We start from the raw sequence: 20,608 nt of genomic DNA, 5'->3' as shown, positions 1-20,608 counted from the left end.
TGTGTTTGACATTTCATAATTACATACGCAGACAGTTAAGTAAGTGGTAGGTACCTACACTCAGTTTTGCAGATGACATGTGTGCTCATTTCAATTTGCTTGTGCCCACAGCCTAAGATCGCATAATGTTCTCTCTCTCTTACACACACACAGCTTATAGTGTAGACTACAGTGTTGGTAAATGCATTTATGCAATTACAATAGCACTAAGTGTTATTGTGAACTCTGTTCCCTGTTTAATTTAAATATTATTATGTTGTTTTGTATTTATGTGTCGCTTTGGACAAAGGCGTCTGCCAAATCCATAACCATAACCATAACTAAGTCACAATGACTTGGCATTTCAATAATTACAAAGGAAAATCCATACCACTTAAAACTGTTGCAAGGACAACACCTTTTCCTGGTGCTGACCTGTGGATGAACTTCTCTTCAACTGCTCTTTGTTATCAAAGCCGATGCATTTACTTTGGCCACAGGGGAAATATCAATGTCATACTCACCCAATGCAATGTCTCCTGAGCAGGCGTTCTGTGCATTGCTTTAATAAGGTCTGCATAAAATCAACTTCCCTCTGGACCTTACTGCACTTGCACTATTTGTTTACTGCTTATCAGGCTATAGTATGTACAGTACAGTAAGTGTTTCTTAAAGTTCACAATAAAATAATAACTGAGTAAAAATCCAGTTGTACGTTGTAGTTGTAGGAAATCACAAAATGTTCACAAACACACTGTACCCCATTACTGATACCGTATTACCCTATGTTACCCAAATACATATGGATCACTAGAAGAACTGACAATTGACAAACTCACAAAAAAAACATAGTTTTGTATCAAGGTGTTTCTACTAACTTTTATTTGATAACTCTTTTTAAATATATATGTCAACACAATTGATGAATCAAAACCCTGAATATAGCCTACTCAACCCGGAGCGGGAGGAACCGAGAAATGGAGTCAGGAGAAGAAAAAAAAATATGGCCCACCCTTAAAAGCCAGGCTACATTTGTGTTCAGACTAAACATTTGTCATCTGTAGCGTTTTATTTGAAAGAATGCTTTGTTCTCTGCTTGATGCTTATTTTACCGCTCACAGGAGCACTTGCATAGCATTTTCCCTAAACCGCCAACCTCTAGGTATCAAATTTCACTTCAAAAATAACACGTTGCTCTGAGAAAATACACATACATAATTCATTTCCAAACAAAGGGCTTTCACTATATCTCCGAGAAGAAAATATCACAGCTCACAGACGTGCACTATCAAAACCTCTATTGAGCACTCTTAAGCAGAGTGACAGTGGGATTCTGTTTCTCTCACCAGACGTCTCCACACGTCAGGCTGGAGGAGTGTAGGTACAGTTTTATAGGCAGTAAGCATCAGCTGGTAGGGCAGCTTTAGACAAGGCCATAATAATGGTGCTGAGTGCAGGCTTGTTGATTCCTTACTCCTCAAGCTTCGATGGCTGGCTTAGTAATTGTCGTAGATGATGTCGTTTAACGTGGGGTGATGCTATAATTGTTGGAGTGTAGGCTGACATGTCGTATTGTATCGGGCTACGGGAGGGACACTGTGGGGGGCCTGCTGGTCAGCGTGCTGTCTGTCCACAGGGCTGCTCACAGCTCACTCTTGCTGGAGGCCGGGGCCTCTCCTGCAACTGCCCCCGCGCTTGCGGCTGCGGCCGCGTCCTTCGGCTGGAAGCCCAGCGAAGCGGAGTTTATGCAGTAGCGCTTCCCCGTCGGCCGCGGCCCATCATCAAAGAGGTGTCCCAAGTGAGCGCCACACTATAATGACATGAGAAAAACAAACAAACAAACAATGAAACAAACAGAAGGGTGAATGTTGCTTTGGTATCTATCTGGTGAGAGTAGAGACGAAGGGTCACCTGGCTACAGGTGGTCTCCACGCGGTGCATGCCGTAGGAGAAGTCATCTGTGAGGGTTATGGACTCCTTCTTAATCAGATCAAAGAAGGATGGCCATCCTGTAATGGAAGTATAAACAAGCGGTTTCATGGGCCCAGAATGCAAGAAAGTAAACAAATGACAGTTCTAGAGCAGCGTGGCCTTGCCTGATCAAATAAATAGGCTACTACAAATTACTATGATGTTAAGTGCATTCTTGCACTTTTAATTAACATGCCTTCAGTATGAAGAAATGTTAAAAAAAAAAAAAAAACACTGAACCCCTCTTGTCTACGCACTATGGTGTTTGTGCCAGGTCTTGGATAAAGAGCTCTTTGCACCAGTCTGCTCCAAACACAGCTACCTGAGACCACATGCTGCTGGCACTGAGGTCCATGCTCAAGGATGCCTGATAACACCAAACCTGTAGGGCTGCCAGGACATTCCCACCTGAATATATTGGCATGTACAAAACTCTCTCTGAATGTGTGTGTGTGTGTGTATACTCTTGCTGCAGGAATGTGAGCACGCAGTGGATGGATTCCCCTTGATACTTCTTGGCTGCTTCCTCAGGTTTTCAGCATTCAGTCTCTGGGACAAGCTCCCCATTCTCCGGTGCTGCCAAGCCACTGCTGAAGGTTTATTTTTGTAGTTCATTCCAGCTAGACGCCCAGTCACACCCCCCTCAAGCTTCCCTTTCATTTCTTAAGGAGATCCCTGCCTTCCTCATAATTAAAGAGTGAGACGCAGCCATGAACTTCATTAAACATAAAACACATTCACTGCAGAGAGACAGGACTGAGGGGGTATGCACGCTGCCCCAGTAAGAGAAAAGGAATCTTTAAATATAATAAAAAACACACCAGTACAGGAACTCAAAAAGGCTCAATGCACTGGCAAACTTTGCACACTCACAAATCCCAATTAGTGAATCACTAATGTTAGCCATTGATTTCGTGTCACATTTCAAGGAGAGCAGCGCTACTAATTAACCCTTGACTAACCCTTGATTAATCCTTGCCCAAACACACAAACTCCTTGCATGGTTTCCAGAGCAAAGCTTGTCAAATAAGGGAGGTCAGAAATGGCCGGCGTAATCCTGAGAGCCACAAAACTGTATTTGCATTCTCTCCTCGTCCTTTCATCCTGCTGACCCTGACCTCGCAGGGGTCACCAAGGCACAGAAATCCCCTAAGAGCACTCACGGGTGGTCTCCCTGGTCACGTCCTCCTCCTTATCTGGAGAGCCTGGGGGACTAGCAGAGAGCCGGGCACTCAGAGAGCCTCACCGGGCCTCAGGCTTATAAGCCCAGAGACCTGGGACAACTGCTCCATGTTCCTGGATTAGATGGAGATCATATGGCACCCAAAAGAAAGTGGGGCAAAGGCAGATGGTGTGTGCGAATACTGTACGTGTTGTTGCAATAAGGACTTAACAGGCCCTGCATGACTGCACAGCCTAGTGGACATGTCTAAAAACAAGAGGGAGCATTCATCTGAGGGATCATTATTTCATTGCTGGGCGTGTTTTTTAGTGGAGGACTTCCACGGGCAGACATTGTTATGGACAATCTGTGAATTCTGTAGACACAGATTCATACTGATTTTATTCAGAGCAAAAAACTCCATTTCAGCAGATGGCTTGCTATTTCAGTGCAAACTGTACCAGTTAAAATGTTACTGCCTTGTAAAAGACATTGTGGAACCGAAAATTGCTACATTCCTTGTTTTATCATCACATGGTGGTCGATAGCAAACCTTAGCAACAAATAGCAACAAATCCCTGAGCACAAAAGCTGCAGGCCAGGTTGGATTACATCATACCACATCCCAAAATATGTCCACATGGCCTCCTTGGAGAAAAAAAAAAAGAAAAAGGCCAAAGATATGTAAACCAATACGAGTGACCCTGTTGGCCACCTAGCCCTCACACACAGCCCAGCCTTCCTCTGCCTTGGAAACCTCATTGAAAACATACACAAAAACCATATACCAAATACATAAAAAGTTATTTAGGACACAAAGCATGGATGAGATGGGAGGGTCACAAATAAACAAGCAAAAGGGTCCTACTTATTTTCTGGCTTGTTTTGCCTTTAACGCGGCATCTTAGACACCAATAACATGTTTTGTGTTCATTTTTATGCAGTGCCATACTTGTAACTGTTTTTGTCCAAAGGCATGACAGTGTACGTCTGCCAAGGTTTAATGCAGGTCTGGTATACTGTATGACTGAATACAGAGTGCCATGTAATCGTTTGGGCAGCCCTGGCAAAAATCTATGTTACTGGGTGAAGTGGGAAGAGGATGAACTGCTCTCTAAAGGACTTGTTACTGTATGTTTTGCACAATTTTGGAGTTGATCACTTTAGAAAAAGGAAAGGAGTGTCAATCAAAAGTCTCCAACGCATTTTCAGGCCATTTCCTCAGTTTGCATTATAATTAAGAAATGGCCGTTAACAGGAACGGTGGCAGTCAGGGTGCAGTCTGCTCATAATATTTCTAGAGAGGCACAAAAAAAATCTGACTACAAAAGACCCTCAGGTAGATTTGGAGTAGGGGTGCACTGTTCTACCATGCAGTGGCAAATATAGCATACACATATGAATCATGAGAAGAAAACTTTTTCTGCGTCCTCACCATAAACTTTAAAATCAGGCATTTATGGTCTAAACAAGCATTTTGGGAACAAATCTTGTGGCCTGATTAAGCTATTTTAGCTGCAATGAATGTGTTGCATGGAGAATATTTCACTTGTAGAAGGAATTATAGGTTCAATTATATACTAGCAAATTCTGGAAGCAAACATCACACTGTGTGTAAAAAAAAACTGAAAATGAAAAGATGGTTTCTGGGATAATGATCAAAAAACACAGTTCAAAATCCACAATTGACTACTTCAAGAGGTGCAAGGTTTTGCATGCCCCTCCCGTCCGACCTAAAGATTATTGAAAATCTATGGACAGAGTTTGTAAAACTGAGAACACCCAAAACCACAATAATTGTTTTTCTATCACAGTTTGAAATACAAAATATGGCTTTTATAAATGGAGTTAGATATTGAAAAATACTCAGATTTTTGTACCGTAAATATAAGCTTAACAGTTTTCAAATGACATTCTTAGGGGGAAATGTTTGGTGAAGAACACACAAGTTGCTTCTCCACTAGACTCTCTGTGGCACTCTGGAGGAGCACCAAACGAGCACCCCACCCCACCCCACCAGCCTCAGCCCCAGAACCACCCTGCTCTGCACCCAACCCTCCAGAAAAATAAAACCCTCTGGCCTGAGCCGTGTCTCTCCCCCCCCCCCCGTTCCCCCCGGCGCTCCCAAACGGAGGGAGGGGATGGTTGGCCACGGCTACAAAGCCGCAGAATTCCACTCAGGAACAGGAAATTCTCCAAGGAGCACAAGAATCCTATGACTCAGAGCAGGAGCATCCCGGCGGATGGTTACCACACGGCGCGGCGTTCTGCTGCAGGGCGACAGCACGGGGCCCAAAACGGGAACCCGTGTGGCACAAAAAAATGTTTTCGAGCAAAAACAGGAAACGGAGTCGGCACGAGTCTGGTGCGCACGGGGGCAGTCTGTGTTCCTAGAAGTTTGGCTCGTGTCAGTGCGGGGGTGGGGGAAACATGAAACAATAAAAACAACACAAGCTAAATTCTCCAGCAGGGTTTTTTTCCCCCAAAGCATTTGATACTAGATGAATGACATAATTATAACAATGGCAGATCTTTTTGTAATACTAAAAGACTGGGTCAATTGTGCTTTGATTTGTGTGGTTACAGACATATATGCATATGACATTCATATTCCTTTCACACTCAGTAAACTTATCATGGCTGCTGGAAAGACCTTTGAAGCATTCACAACAGCTTTTGTACATGGCATAGTTTCAAGCTAACTCAACACTGAAACTCTTTGATACAGAAAAGTATTTGAGTCCAATGGGACTGAGGTGCCCGATATAGCGATCTGATGAATGAGCATTAACATGTCACAACTTCACAGAAACAATGTCTCTCAGCCAGGGGTAAACTGCATACTGTCTTTAGAAAAAAAAACAGAAATATTTTGGAGCATTTTGTTCTTCTCTTAAAGCAAGCAGGGGATTGTTTATCTTCAATTTTTAATTAAAGTCTTGAATGCATCAAGCACTGTCTCTTTGGTATGACAGCAAAGTAGATCAATGAGATGTGCTGACACATGTATGCACACAACACACACACACAGATAAGTGGAGCTTCCAGGCAAGTTTGAAAACTAGCCATGAAGAACTTTCATCTCCATTAAATGATTAATGCATTTGCTCATTTTTGATCCCAAAGTTTTGCTTCATAAAAAGCCTCAAAGCCATGAGAGCCCTCCAACAAAACAGACACACACAGACACAGACACAGACACAGACACACAAAGAAAACAGACACCCACACAAAAACAGACACGCACGCACACACATGCACAGGTATGTGCACACAACCACACACACACCCCTCCAATCCAGACCTTTCCATTTCCTGAGCTCTGTATTTACGTGGGTCAGATAGTGGGTGCCACTCAGGGAGGGAAATGTTTACTCAGGCGAGGGCATGCCGGCGTGATGCATCAGGGCTGTCAGCGCGGCCTGCAGCACGCAACGCAGGAGACTGGCTAGGGAAGGCCTCCGCCACCCAGCACACCAGCTCATCCCTCATGGCAGGGGCTTACCACCCCGCTCGCTCAGCACACTGGCCACCGTCAGACACACACACACACGCACGCACACACGCACGCGCACACATACACACAATCCCTATATTGCACGATTCTCCACCAACCTTCATATCTTTGATGTGATGGCATTTTGATGTGTTTTTAACCTATTTTTGCCTTCCCCAAATTAGGAGGTTTGTACCAGTATAACAAAAAAGAGAAGCACTTCTTTGATTTAAAACTAACTCTTGTACTATACCCTAAATAATCCTCAATATTGGATTTATATTAATTAACAGTGTTTTTGTATTGAGTACTGCACCAGAGTGGATCCTTCACACAGTATACATTACCAAAGTAGTTTATAAATAGACTGTTAATTCTCTACTTGTAGCCTAAATAGAAAACTAGAAACGTTTCCTTGGGTTGCATAGGTCAACCTCAGCAATTACTTACTGGGTGACTCTTGCATGTGTCTATTTTTAACCCTGACAACACACATAGCTCTGTGAAGTTATTCCCTAATTGCAAAGAAAGATGCATTTAGAATCCTGTTTGATGTCAAAAACCTGCACAATTAAGAGAACAGGACATTCCAGCGGATTACAACTGACAGATCCCCAGCGTTTACAGCCAATAAACTAATCACAGAGGAAGAGATAGCCTTCATTAAAATAACTTTGGGCAAATATTTTAAGCTCCTTAAGTCACGGTCGCTATTTTCTGTTAGTGGTGTAATTCACAGATTGATTAATAAGCATGGAGGCCTTTTTAGCCCACTCTGAGCGCCCATTAGACAGCTGACTGGGTACACACTCATCCCTGCAATCAACCAGAAAGGGGCCGCGGGGTCAAGCTGTCTACTCACCCAAGTCAAAAAGAAAGGGAATGAGAGCGAGAGAGAGAGAGAGAGAGAGAGAGAGAGAGAGGGAGAGAGAGAGAGCTGTCTGGCTTATGTGTAGTATAAACTGTATGTGGTCTCAGTCCATTACCTCCACCTTGGGAGCAGATGCAACAGCTATGACTGCATTTCTACTCAGACTTTCAACAAAGGGGCAGACAATAACATGGACATGTTTGCCGAGTCGACTAATGTCGTCATTTCCACAGATGATTTTACTTAACTGATTCAGATAATCAAAGAGAGGCATGTGTCTGCCTACCAAGAACGTCACCCCATCCTTCCCCTCCCGTTTGCACCACCCACACATGAGAGAAGCCGCTCGCTTACTACGTGAGGACGGGACTAGTGGAAATTAGCAACAAATGCTAACTTAGCTTCTTTAGTATCTTTAAATTGACCGACACACATTTTCATTCATGCACAAGCACGCACTTCTATTTGAGAGGAATGAAGTCACTAGTCCCCAGAGTCAGTCTCAGCTCTGGAGGATGATATATACGGCTGAAATGCTGGCTTCTCTGCAATCACATGTCATATGGATGTAATCTGTTTGAATTAGTTTCCATAAGCCGAGGAGCAGAGGGTCTACATACCTGATCCCGAGTCAAATTTCTTATCTGACCTGCAATGCAGAAAAAATAAAACGGTTTCAAAAAGCCATCCTGTTTGAATGCACAGCTATAAATGGCAATAAATGACCATGTCTCAGAATCAATATTTTCTGTTGGCTAGAAGGAACAGAAACATGAATTTTAATAGAGGCACATTGTGTGGGTGTGTGAGTGTGAGTGTGTGTGTGTGTTCTGGGGGACTCAGACCTTAGTGAACAGTCTGTCAAAAGGGCCTCCCTGGGGTGTTTCATTTTCCTCCATATTTTTTGGCCCCTCGAGAGGGGAGAGGGGGTGAAAAAAAAAGAATCTAAAGATATCTGGCGCACAATAAGCGGCAATTTGTGCACTCTTACAGCCAGAGATGAGAGATGGTGGTGGAGGGGAGAAAAACACACTTCTCCTCTGGGATTGGCGAGCCTAAGATATGGGCTAACGGCGGCCGTAAATTCAGCCCCCTTTGAAGCTCTCCAGCGAGCTGTGGGAAAATTGCGACCTGGTAATCGCTCCTGAGATGGGCCTGACGTGCTGTCAGGTGGAGTTAACCCTCCCCGCATTTGCGCCGAGCCGAGCGAGCCACAGCTGGGCTGGTGCAGGACAGGCCGGACCCTACTGGACTGGGCCGGGCCGCGTGGAGGAGGAGAGAGCCCCGCTTGAACCAATTAGGGAGCTGAAGAGAGCGGGACAGTCGCTCAGGGAGTGGGCCCATACTCTCTGATCTCCAGAGTTGGGAGGAGAAGGTACGTGCACCCCCCTAACTTCCCTCTACACACACACACACACACACACACGTGGACCCGTAGCACCTCTCCCCTGGAGCACCTGAGACCAGTGTGGTGGTCAATCATTTGCTGACCCTAGTGCAATGTATAACAGGATGATTGCATCTGGTTCCCCCAGTGAAGCCGTTTGAGTGCCATCTTCTGACGCCCGCGGAGCACATAGCTAAAGAATTATGTGTGGAAACTACAACTACAATGGCAGGCACAGTCGTATAGACGGTATGGAGAGGTTCCTGTACGTGTCCTGTACGGGCCCTTTGACTTACGTGAAGAGCGGGGTGCCACAGACGATGCAAGTGTAGGTCCCCTCCTCTTTGCTGTGGGCGTACTCTCCAGCGAAGGCACTACAGACGTACAGGTGAGAGAGAGCAAAGAGACCCTAGTTACCTCAGTTTTAACTGACATTCAGGAGCACGTTTAGAACCTTAGTTGCCTGTACATCCTTATCGTAAGTAGACTCCTGTTATTGTAACAGAACATACAAAATAATTTGGCAAGCATTACATTTATCCTTCTAAGACTCCCATCCAACAAGACTATCATTTGTTTTTCAGGCACTCTTTGTGTATAGAGGGCACAAACCCAACTCGTTTGAATGTAACTACGCCTCGAGGACAAGGGCGGACATCAGCGGCCAGTGTCCTGATATATCTGGAGGAGAGGGATCCTGAGGCGGCCGACCGCAGGCCTGTATATAAACAAGCCCACTCCAACTGGCGCAGATAGGGAGAGGAGGCCAAAGCGCTGGGAGCCACAAGCAAACACCAGCGGGAAGTCATGCGGAAGGCCCGGCCTTTAGCGAGGGCAGGGGCAGCTCCGCCGGCCGCCAGCGCGCTTAGGGCCAGTCGCTGGGCATTTTTCACATTCCTCCTGCCAATGAGCCGATAAATGCCTTTCCCACGTGTGCACGACCACAGGCCAGGGAGTCGGGAGGGGAGTCACAGAGTTCTCTCTCATTTGGGGCTGACCGCACTTTTCCCACTGCCACTGGCACGCTCGAGTCGGCCCGAGGCCCCCAGGGGCTAGCCCACCGGGAGCCCGGCGCACCATGGCAAAAAGAAACGGCACGTCTTGAACCGGGGTGGAAATTTCAAGCTCTTTTTGTTTACGGTGCCAGTGGAAGTGAATAGGGTGCTTGTTTACCCCCAAATAAAAAGAACAGCCAATATGCACAACAACATTTTACGACGGGCGTTTTTAAAGGAGGACCAGGGAACGGCTGAAAGTGGATTTTTTTTCCGGCTGTTGGAAAGCCTTGGACATGAAAGGCAGAGTGAGAGGGTGGCAGAGCCAGGCTAGGGAGGGTGGCAGAGCCAGGCTAGGGGCCCACACCTCTCGGTTCCCTTCTCCTGCGTGACATGGTACTGCTCGGGCGTCAGCCTCTTCCTCAGCTCCTCCTTGGGGAAGGTGACTGGCCACGTCTTCTTGCTCCGGCATGTTCCTGTGCGGGAAGGTTAATAGCAAGAGTTACGTAGCGACCGCAACTCATGGGTCTCTCTCTCTCTAACACACACACACACACACACTTCATATAGCGGTGCTAAAGTGCAATGTTCAGGGTTTTCTCACACAGTGCTCTTCCAGGCAAGAGTCAATATGAAGCATGGACAAAAAGCACTGACAAGTACAAGCAAGATCACACAATAAACTCACAAATGCATTTCTTAAAAAAAAATAAACATACCATTAATCTAAATTAAAAGGTGCATTTTGCAAGGCTTAAAGATAATAATAAGAAGCACTCCTTGACATTGCATGTTCATCCCCAAGCAGTGTGTGTACTTGTGTGCCAACAAACAAGCCTATATGTGAGCCAGAACTCCTTTTGAAACATATCTGCTTGCCTGCTGTGTGCTATGGCAACCAAGAAAATATCAAAAGATATTGCTGGATGCTAATTTTGGATATGTATTGACTGGTTGGCAAAACTCAGTTCTAAAAGCCTGATATTGACTCCTGTCTGGGTGGGGGTGTATAATTGCACTGCTCAGTCCTACAACTGCCAAGATGCCTACAAGCCTGTGTACAGAGGGGGAGATGTGCTACAGCCAAAGAACTCAGCAAGGAGCAGTTCAAGACAATTTAGTGGGATAGATTGTAGATCTTTCAACAGTGTGATGATACGACACAGGAGCAGCAATGTTATCCAAACCGCTGCTTCTGCTGTTTAATCACTCCATGGTTAGGAAACACTTTAATTTCTTGCTGTGACAATGCTGACCTCTAGTGGCAAAACTGTGGAGGTGTTCAAATGTTCCACAAGGGGGCAGTGTGTGTTAGCTGAGACAAATCCACTGCACAGCCAAATCCACTGTCACTGTCTGTCAACCAAAAGCGATTAGGAAGTGGGAACATTTCTGAGACAAAGCTGTAAGTGCTCTTAGTTGTAAGGGATTTCAGGAATCATTCAGTTAAACAGTGTCATTTTAAAACTGAGTACATTGCTGGCGAATCTATGTGAGGAGAAATGCCATTTGGCAACAGCATTAAAGTAACACAGAACTTCTTTTCCTTATGCAATTCACTCCTGCAGTATTCAGAAAAGCACCTTTGAACCTTCTGTAGACACTTGTTACAGATTGCAGAGAGAGACCTCTCTTTCTTAATGGGCCTTGCTCATTTGAACTTGTCAAATGTAGGGCTTTATCTGTTGGTGCTCCCTTGGTTTCACCCATTCCCTTCTTAAGCTCTACTCACCCACTCAGAATAGGACAGCCCAAGGTGAGAGGCTCTGTTTAAATGACCACTGTTTGTAGATTATATAAGGTGAAATTATAATCAGTTCTCATGTTACTATATTACTACTGAAGGCATGTCAAAACGCACTTCACAATTCGGACACACATTACATTGAGTAATCAGTTTGAATACCTCGGGTGTTACGGCGGTTATGTAATGCTGAATAATCCTCACTGCATTAGAGAGAAAGTTAGAGGTAACTGGGGTGTGCATGCAAGCTCTTTTTAGAAAGCAAATGTTAGTGTTAGTCCAGAAGCCCCAGAGATCTCCGGCGGGCAGAACAGAGAATGAGACTCCCAAACCTGAGGAGGAGACAGCTGCAGGGAACACCACACAACAGCACACATCTACTGAGCTCCTGAGGAGAGTGGACCGTCCACTTACAGCCTTTGTCTGAATGAAGCATTGGTTTGAGGCAATACAGATGACTGATAACTGAATAAAGGTTGTGATTTGAACAAATTGAACCTATTCAATTGACCCTTCTCAAACGACTGGAATAAAGCTTCTTTTTCAGATGTTTACTCTAATCTTTGAGGGGCATGGGTTACGTTGGGTGGTGTTTCCCTGCAGATGACCAATCAAACAGCAAAACAAAAAGACAGATATACACTCTTGTGCTCACACAGGAAGGTGTGTCTTAGAGCTCGGAAAAAAAGCAGCGCAGAGCCCGCTCACACACACGCAAACACACACACACACACAGAGCATCCAGTGGACCTGAGGGTAGCCCGCAGGCTTTGAGAGCCACAGGCTGGCTCTTGGTCACCAGGTGCAGCAGATTGAATCCTGACATCGCTGCTGCTGCTGCTGCTGCTGCTGCTGCTGTTGCTGCTGCTGTGGACAGAGAGCGCAAAGACACGCGCCCACAAAACAGCCCACTGGGGGGCGCTGCTGCTCACGCTACAACACAAACAGAGGCAAGGCAGAGGAAGGAGAGAAAAACACAACACAGGTCAATACAGCGGTCAGTTACAAAGACAGACATGAAGGGAGGCCAATCCATCTGTGCGGCACAGTGGACTTGGCCAATGACATTCATGCAGGGGCTGGGTTTAAGATGACATGGTCATGATGGGACAGGAGAGAGCTGGAGGAGAATAATCGGTATGACAACACAGGCAAACCAGTGGAAAACCACATGACAGAGGCTTCCCCAAGTTCCCATAGGAATGGTAAGGAGATTGCAGGTAGATTAGATTGATTGGGTAGATAGGGTTGAGTAATTTGTTAAAATGAGTTAGAGGAGAGGAATTATTAGAGAAATGTTAAGAGTGATTAACTGATTAACTGACCGATAATCAGGCCCGATATAAAACTGATTTTCTTACCGATTACATTCTCCATCACTATGAACATTTTAATGAGACTGCAAGAAACTGCAGCGAAATGTTTGTATGTGACTGGTCTGCACCTCTGATGCAATAATACATACTGAACGAACCTCGAACTGGTCAAAGTTGCAAAGTTCCTAATACACCTTTGACACAGCAGATGAAATAATTGTGATAGACAGTGAACATGAATATTTGACGTAAGGGTCACATGAAATGGGGCCTGTGAGCGCAACACAAAAGATGAGCACAAACAGGGCATGCTCACGCGTCAGTGTTGCTGACAACAGTAAGATGATCCCGTCTCGCTCGCTCCCATGCCCCGACTCATCCATTCAACACAGCGCCTGTTCACATGGCTGCAGGCTGAGGGACAAAGCAGCTGGTGCGACTAACATATGCCAGGAACCAGGAAACTCCAGACTTGACCACTCCAATGAACACTGATGCAGTTGAAAAGACCGCACCAGAAGCACTTCAATTTGGGATCTAATTTCAAATGGGCTGTGCACCCACCAACACCAACATGAATAATACTGTGGCTAGCCAGTCTGGAGTTGTCCATCTCATGACAACGGCTTTATGCTCTACATCACAGGCTATGTGAAGGACTGACCAGAGAGCTCATAGCACCCCCTCACCCACCCATAAGCACCCCGTGGTCTAGTAGCCCATGGTTACAGTACCTAGCGCAGCAGTGGGCAGAGCCAGGAGACGCCCGGCGGCCTTACAGGAGCTCCGGCAGTGCCTGAGGGCAACGGGGCCCATGGGGGCCATGCATCTGAGGAGAGAGGCTGCCATCCAGGCCTAGGGCACGTGAGGAGCTATGGGGGAGAGAGGGGGCAGGGAGTGGGGGGGGGGCAGCGTCACTCGCAAGTGTGGAGGGGGACAAGGGGGACAAAGATGACTGATGTGTGTGCACATGTGAGAGAGAGGGAGAGAAGCAAGTGTGTGCATGTGTGTGTGTGTGTGTGTGTGTATGTATGTGTGTGTGTGTCTGTGTCTGTGTGAGAGAGACAGAGAAAGAGAGAGAGAGAATGGGAACAAGTGTAGAAATGTGACTCAAGTGTTGAGGTCTAATAAGAGACTGGTTAGATTACATGAAGTGGGCCCTTTTGTGCATGGATGGTAGAAGCGCCAGTAGTTGTTAGTAATACAGAGCATCATCAGACAGCCTTGCAATTCAGAGGGGTTTTTTCTCATGAGCTTCCCTATGATACCTGACTAAACAAATGAAACCACACCAGCCATGAACCTGAGCACAGGACTTCACCCATCACATTTCTTATAGTCATGTTATGAAAAAGCAAAAAACAGGCTTCAGGGTTCCCACTCTAAAATCAAATGTTAAATTCCATGACTTTTCCCTGACAAAAAAACTGAATTTCCATGACTTACTACATAATGAATAGTAAAATATATTGACAAATGATTTCAGAGCTACCGCGCAATGTTCAATAATCTTTTACTTTTTTTACTTTAGAGCGGGAGATGACAAAGTTGGCCTACTCAAGCAAGTAGTAAAGCTAATAACCAGATATACACCAATTTTGCGTGGAAATATATTTGTACTAATATATTTTGGCAAGTAAGTTATTGAAAAATTGCTGCACAAAATTCCCTGATATTCCATGACTTTGCATGTCTGGAATAGACTTTCCAAAATTCCATGATATTCCAGAAATTCCATGACCTGTGGGAACCCTGAGGCTTATAAAAGAGGCCACTCTTGCCTACCATACATCACAACTAAAATTAGTCTTCAACAAAATATAATATGCCATGCACTGGAAATAAAACTACAATTACAACAAAAAGTGATGTATGTAATAAGATCAATTGCGTATAAGCATTCTTCTCTTCTCTGGATGCCTGTCCTTCATCACCAAACATTCAGGTGCAGATCTGACATGAAGCCAATGTTAAATCAATGTATCTGTAGAGAGGGCTGTGAGTGAGGCATGTTTTAAAAATAAATATCAGAGGTCCACTGGTATTTATAAATAGCTAGGCAGACTGTCTGCTACTTCCTGCTATGTCATACTGGATTAGAGATTTTTCCCAAACAGTAATCTTAAAAAAGACTGTCACCAGCTCTCTCTCTCTCTCTCTCTCTCTGTGTAGGGCTTTTTCTTTATACCAAAGCCACGGTCAGATATGTTTTATCTACCAATGCTAGATATACAGCTCTCCTGTAGCGGGACCTCAGATGCTGAATCAAAAGCAAGACCTCTTTAACTTCAGTAAATGGTCAATTACATATCACCTTGACTAAATGATCTCTAGTAACCAATAAAACTACCGGTACTTTTTCTATAAACACTGAGGTCATACAAGGTGAGGAAAAGGTGACTTCACTTGTATTTATCCGTCTTCAGACATTAACGTGGTTATCTGAAGCCCTTAAACCTCACTGTGGGTCTGATAGCTAACACAACTTCACACAAATGCTCTTGCATGCATTGTGTTGATTTGAAATATACCATGAAACAAGAGATATTGTAGCTAAAGATAAATCCCCACACCCACTGCACTCCCGATGGCCTTGGTTGCAGCAAACAAAATGCCTGCAAAAGCTGTTTCTTTGTGTTAGCTAATATAATCCTTTAATCTATTGGGTATGCATGGCAGGAGATTCCAATTGTGAGATACACTTGTAGAACAGTTTGCAGACACCTGGACCTGAATTTAGACCTAGCAAATGGGGTAGAGAAGCATATCACCACACATGCATTTGCATTACAGACTCTAAACAAGTTAAGAATGATGTCACAAAGACATTACCACATTGACTTATTTCAATATGACAATACCATTTTTGTTTATCAGTGGATATAAACAGGCAGAAATGGATCAGCCTCTATGGCAAAGCTAAGAACCTCATGCTGTTTTTCATACTGCCATATAAGGCAATTTCAGCAGAACATATTTATAATCTGCAAATAAAAAAAAAACCTAGGCCCAATTCAGTAAGGTATGGGTAAACAGAGATCTCAGTGGAGAGGCTCAGTAGAGTGATTCATCACCATTTTAACTGGAGGACATTTTAATAATCAGACAAAAACAATAACATAAACAATAATAATAACTAAACAGCACATTTGCAGGCCAACTACTTCACACTTGCAGGCTAAATATTGTACTGTCATTAAACCCATAAATTTGGGTAGAATTCCAGCTGGGCATTGCCTTTGAGCTGTGTTGGATAACTAGCTAAAAGGTTTTTGGATTTCAGATCATACATCGCATTAGGGCAGTGTGAAGTGGGTACCATTCAGGGTGAAAAGCAGCTTTTGTTTAAGACACAATAGACACCATTACAACATAGAGAATGAGACAACCTCAGCTCTTTGCTGGTTGGCACTAGAATGGTCGGTCAGTCGTCGACAGATGGGCACACAGCAGCACTTCCAACCTCACACAAAACATAGCCTACACCAGGCTACATATGGCTTACAGCCCAAATCGCCCTGTATGATTATGAAGAATGCAATGTGCATGTTAGTCTACTGTCTGCATTAAGCCTATGTGGTTGTCAATTCTACAATTACAAGGCTGATTGACTTTTTTTAAGAGTTGGGGAAAATCAGACTACTTGGTTATAATAGGATTAATGCAATGCAATGATTTAAATGAGTTAGGGACCGATGATGAATATTTTTCCAGAGTCCAAATGACAGTGGTGTAGGCGACTACTTTGATGTAGCTAGCTAAGAGTCTATTAATAATGTCTTGGTGCAAGTGTCCTCAAAGACCTCTTGCATACGACCACGGCGCAGTCATAAACATAACCTATTTCGCTAGGTCAGAACTTCAATTTGCATCTGTTAACAGCTTGCAATGAAGTGTCAGGAGGTTTTGAACAATGTTTCTAAACATCATTTTCGAAAGGGGTAAGGAACAACCAGTGCGCCATATTGAAACGTAACCCAATATTTGTGACGGGACTATAGTGACTGCGTAAAGCTAGGGTCAACTGTCTAGAGTCTACTCCTACTCTTGCCTAACCTACCGTTATGGATATTTCACCATGCACAAATACAGGCATTTGTGCGAGACTGAAAAACTGCAACATCTACTCACTAATTGTAACGTTATGTTATGGCTACATATGCTACGCTGCCTTTAAACGAATGACGAAGGACAAATATTACCTTATCACTTTCTCGTCATCATCGACTCTTCGCAAATAGTGAACGGTTAGTCACAATGGCATTTCATAAGCTATATTTTTCATAGGCTAAACAGAAACTTTACAGTTTACACTAACAAATGTGTCACAGACACGAATAGAACTGCCTACATAGCCTAATAAGAGCGTAGCCTAAATCGTCCATTAAAGTAGTCCGTGCAGTCATGTAAAGCATGTTGGGAAGAAAATTATACATACCGAGTAAAAACTGAAAGAATATGATATAACTGAAGAAGGAAGAGTGTCTGGCAATTCTGAGCCGGTGCAATGGACGCTGAAACGGGTATGCTCTGTAAACGCTGGTTTGTGTACTTCTTAGGTAATGACAAGTGGGAAAGTGCATTATGGGAAATTCCTCCGTCCGCCCCAAACAATCTCCAAATATGTCCAAGAGGGTCAGCCTACATAGACAGCCAGTCAAATTGTCGTGCAGAGTACTTTGGGAGAAAAATCTCTAGAACATTAAAGATTTTTATCACTGAAACAGTCAACTACACCACACCGGACAGAACAGAATCCTAAACGCTTTCTGTGAGGTCTCTCTGAACCACTCAACTCATCAGAGGCGCACACATTTCCAACCATTCTTTTTCCTACGAGGTTTCCTATGTGGATTGGTAGTATACAGTAGCCTATACCGTTTAGTAGTAAGTGAAAAGTCATATTTCCAGTTATCACATCTAGGATTGGAACTTGAATTATACTTTAGATAAAATGTGTTTTACTAAAATGTATCACAACCATGATGTTTTATTTAACTGATGTAGCAAAATGTCAGCAATATAGTGACAACTAAGAAGCTTGCACAAACATTACCATCCATGTTGGGATTAAATAATTAAGTAGAAGCTGCCATTTCTGAGCTATGCCTCATCAAATATATGATCTTTACCATGACCAACTAAAACTTTCCATGTACAAAATTGAACCAAAACAAACATTCAAAGTTACATATACCTCTCCAAATATTAACACAATCACTTTTTCAAAACCCTACCAAACCTTTAATTAGACTTTAAACAAGACAAGGGACAAATTACATTAAAGCATTTGAACTTTAAAATGTCTGCATTACTGTACACCTTCCCCTCTGGCTAGCAGGTTAGGAATATTGATTGACGCAACAGTACAATTTCAGTCCTAAGCTGCAGAATAGTACATACTAGTTACATAAATGTACAGTGTACACATAAATACATCAGATTACACCACACTGAGGACTGACGGCATGACATTGACCCAACATTCATTCTCTGTACAGACAGATGCAGCACCAGTCAATTGCAGACCTAAATAAAACAGGAGGGATAAACATAATATACAGCAAGGACAACCTCTGACTTTATTTTTTATTTTGAGTTTTTATTTATTTTTTACATAACATTAGCTCTGTGCAGTTGATCGTTTAAAAATGAATCTAAGGTCTCCCTAACTGACAAAAAAAGCTGACAAACATAAGTGCGCAATCTGAACAGATGAAGAGACAGATCAACACACATTATTTTTAAAACTTGTGAAAAAGGCATTTGGTTGGATGCAGACACTATCATTAAGCAACATCCAGCATATTGCTGTCAGCAGAAGGAAAAAAAAAAAAAAAAAAACATCCAACCAAACCCCCTGTGTAGAGTGACCTTATCTCCTCTTAAACGATTATACCCATACTGACACCTACGCAATCCATATACATTCCCCAGAAATGCAGTGTCAGTCTTTTAATAAAGCACAAAGTTAAGGCACAATGAGGTTCTCTGCTGCAGGTAGTGTGCACCAGCCTTATGACATAGTTTGTGCATCAATTGTACGCTTTGCTGCAAATACTGCACCCTGTGATCAACTACACTGCATCTTCCAAACACACACACACGAGAGAGAGAGAGAGAGAGAGAGAGAGAGAGAGAGAGAGAGAGAGAGAGAGAGAGAGAGAGAGAGAGAGAGAGAAAAGAGAGAGAGATCAATGACAGCAGCCAGATGAACCTAGTAGCAATTCTGTAGTAAGAAACTACTCAAAACATCTCACAAGCAACTGGACATCACAGGTGAAGTGTTTAAAGACTACATGGGGCAGAGGGATGGGAAACTGTATCAGAGACAACAGCGATACACCACAACCCCACCCACCCACCTCAAGGATTTAAAGACTTGCTCTTGTCAACTGTCCAGCAACCTCCCTCCTCGAAATAAAAAAAAAAAACAATACACTGAACAGAAAGCAAGCTGCTTCCAATGTCCACAATCACATCTAATCTGATTCTATCCATTGCAGGCCATCCCATCAAGATAAACTGTTTGCCTGACCAAGGAATCTGAGCCTACGAACACAAGTCCAAACAGGCTTCTTTGGAATATTTGATCAAGAAGTTATATTGCATGGTCTCATTGGAGGGAACAAGCTAACGCTCTCTATGAGACCAATGGCAGATGAAAAGCAACAAAAAAAAAAAGAAGAAAAAAAAAGAATTCTTTCGCAATGCATTACGAGTGTTATTGTTCTCATGTACCAGTAGAGGTCTGTGTAGACAAATGTCAATGTCATCCTGTCACCAATCATAACAAATAAACATAGTTGCTAGAGATAATATAAAATATATATAACCATGGAATACAATGGAATATAGTCTGGCTGGGAGGACTTCAGTGAATACTGAGCGAGATACATGTATGGCAGAGACGGGATAAACTCAGCAACAGCGTGCTGAGGACAGGCGGTCAATCACCAGTTTTTTCCTCTCAGGACACTAGGCCGAGGTGGATCTCATCGGGTCGTTACCCTCTCAAACAACCATCGAGCCCAGCACAATCTTAGTCAATACATCTCCCTCCATCTCTGAAGAATGGATGCAAACAGTGTTACTATTTTCTTGGCAAGAAACAAGAGAGCTTATGTGTTTTTTTTTGCATTCTATACATACAAATTCAACCTCCACCATTCATACATTATATATTTACAGTACCCCCAAATAAGTGTTTGTGCATGCCTTCCTTGTTTGACTAAAACTAAAAAAAAAAAGGATTACATCACAAAAAAAAACATCTGTAAGAAATAAACATCCACATTTTATGTTACAATTCAAAGCTTAAATATAGGCATACTTTAACCAGCACATGCAGCTATGCAGAGCCCCGATTTACTCCACTGATCATCAGGAGAGAAAGGGACGTTTCATAAAAACAGTGGGAAAGAGAGCGCGCACGCGCGAGAGAGAGAGAACTGCATCTCTCTCATATATACCTTTTTAAATATGAACATTATAACTGGAAGCCACATCTCCTTAGATCCATAGAGTTTATGTATTATAAAAAGAGGAGATAGAAACAGTGTCCACTGCACCAGGGAGGAGGTGAGCAGGAAAGCAGGGCAAAGCATTTGCTCGCTCGCGTGTAGCTCCGACTAGTCAGTCACCCCTTCAAGAGCACGCTCAGGTGTTCTGGAGAGGCCCTCAGGTG

General features: G+C 43.6%; 1 protein-coding gene across 3 annotated transcripts; it reads right to left on the bottom strand.

Annotated features, from left to right (window-relative positions):
* Nucleotides 1-831: 831 nt before the first annotated feature.
* Nucleotides 832-17,519, bottom strand: msrb3 (methionine sulfoxide reductase B3). Of its 3 annotated transcripts, none has more exons than XM_042077893.1 (7): nucleotides 17,360-17,491; nucleotides 12,356-12,538; nucleotides 10,229-10,337; nucleotides 9,163-9,240; nucleotides 8,100-8,128; nucleotides 1,891-1,988; nucleotides 832-1,789 (listed from the first exon to the last, which is right to left on the bottom strand). In XM_042077893.1, exons 2-7 carry the CDS (start codon nucleotides 12,429-12,431, stop codon nucleotides 1,622-1,624), a joined length of 558 nt encoding a protein of 185 aa, XP_041933827.1. In that variant the 5' UTR covers nucleotides 12,432-12,538; nucleotides 17,360-17,491; the 3' UTR covers nucleotides 832-1,621. The 3 variants fall into 3 exon arrangements, with proteins under 3 accessions (XP_041933827.1, XP_041933826.1, XP_041933825.1); XM_042077892.1 differs by lacking the exon at nucleotides 12,356-12,538 and adding an exon at nucleotides 13,656-13,793 and having other exon boundaries at nucleotides 17,360-17,479; XM_042077891.1 differs by lacking the exon at nucleotides 12,356-12,538 and having other exon boundaries at nucleotides 17,360-17,519.
* Between the last annotated feature and the right edge of the window lie 3,089 nt (nucleotides 17,520-20,608).

Source organism: Alosa sapidissima, chromosome 22, assembly GCF_018492685.1.
Source record: "Alosa sapidissima isolate fAloSap1 chromosome 22, fAloSap1.pri, whole genome shotgun sequence".
NCBI classification, from domain to species: domain Eukaryota; kingdom Metazoa; phylum Chordata; class Actinopteri; order Clupeiformes; family Clupeidae; genus Alosa; species Alosa sapidissima.
Note: the sequence above shows the minus strand (reverse complement) of the source record. Positions and strands in the feature narration are given on the sequence as shown.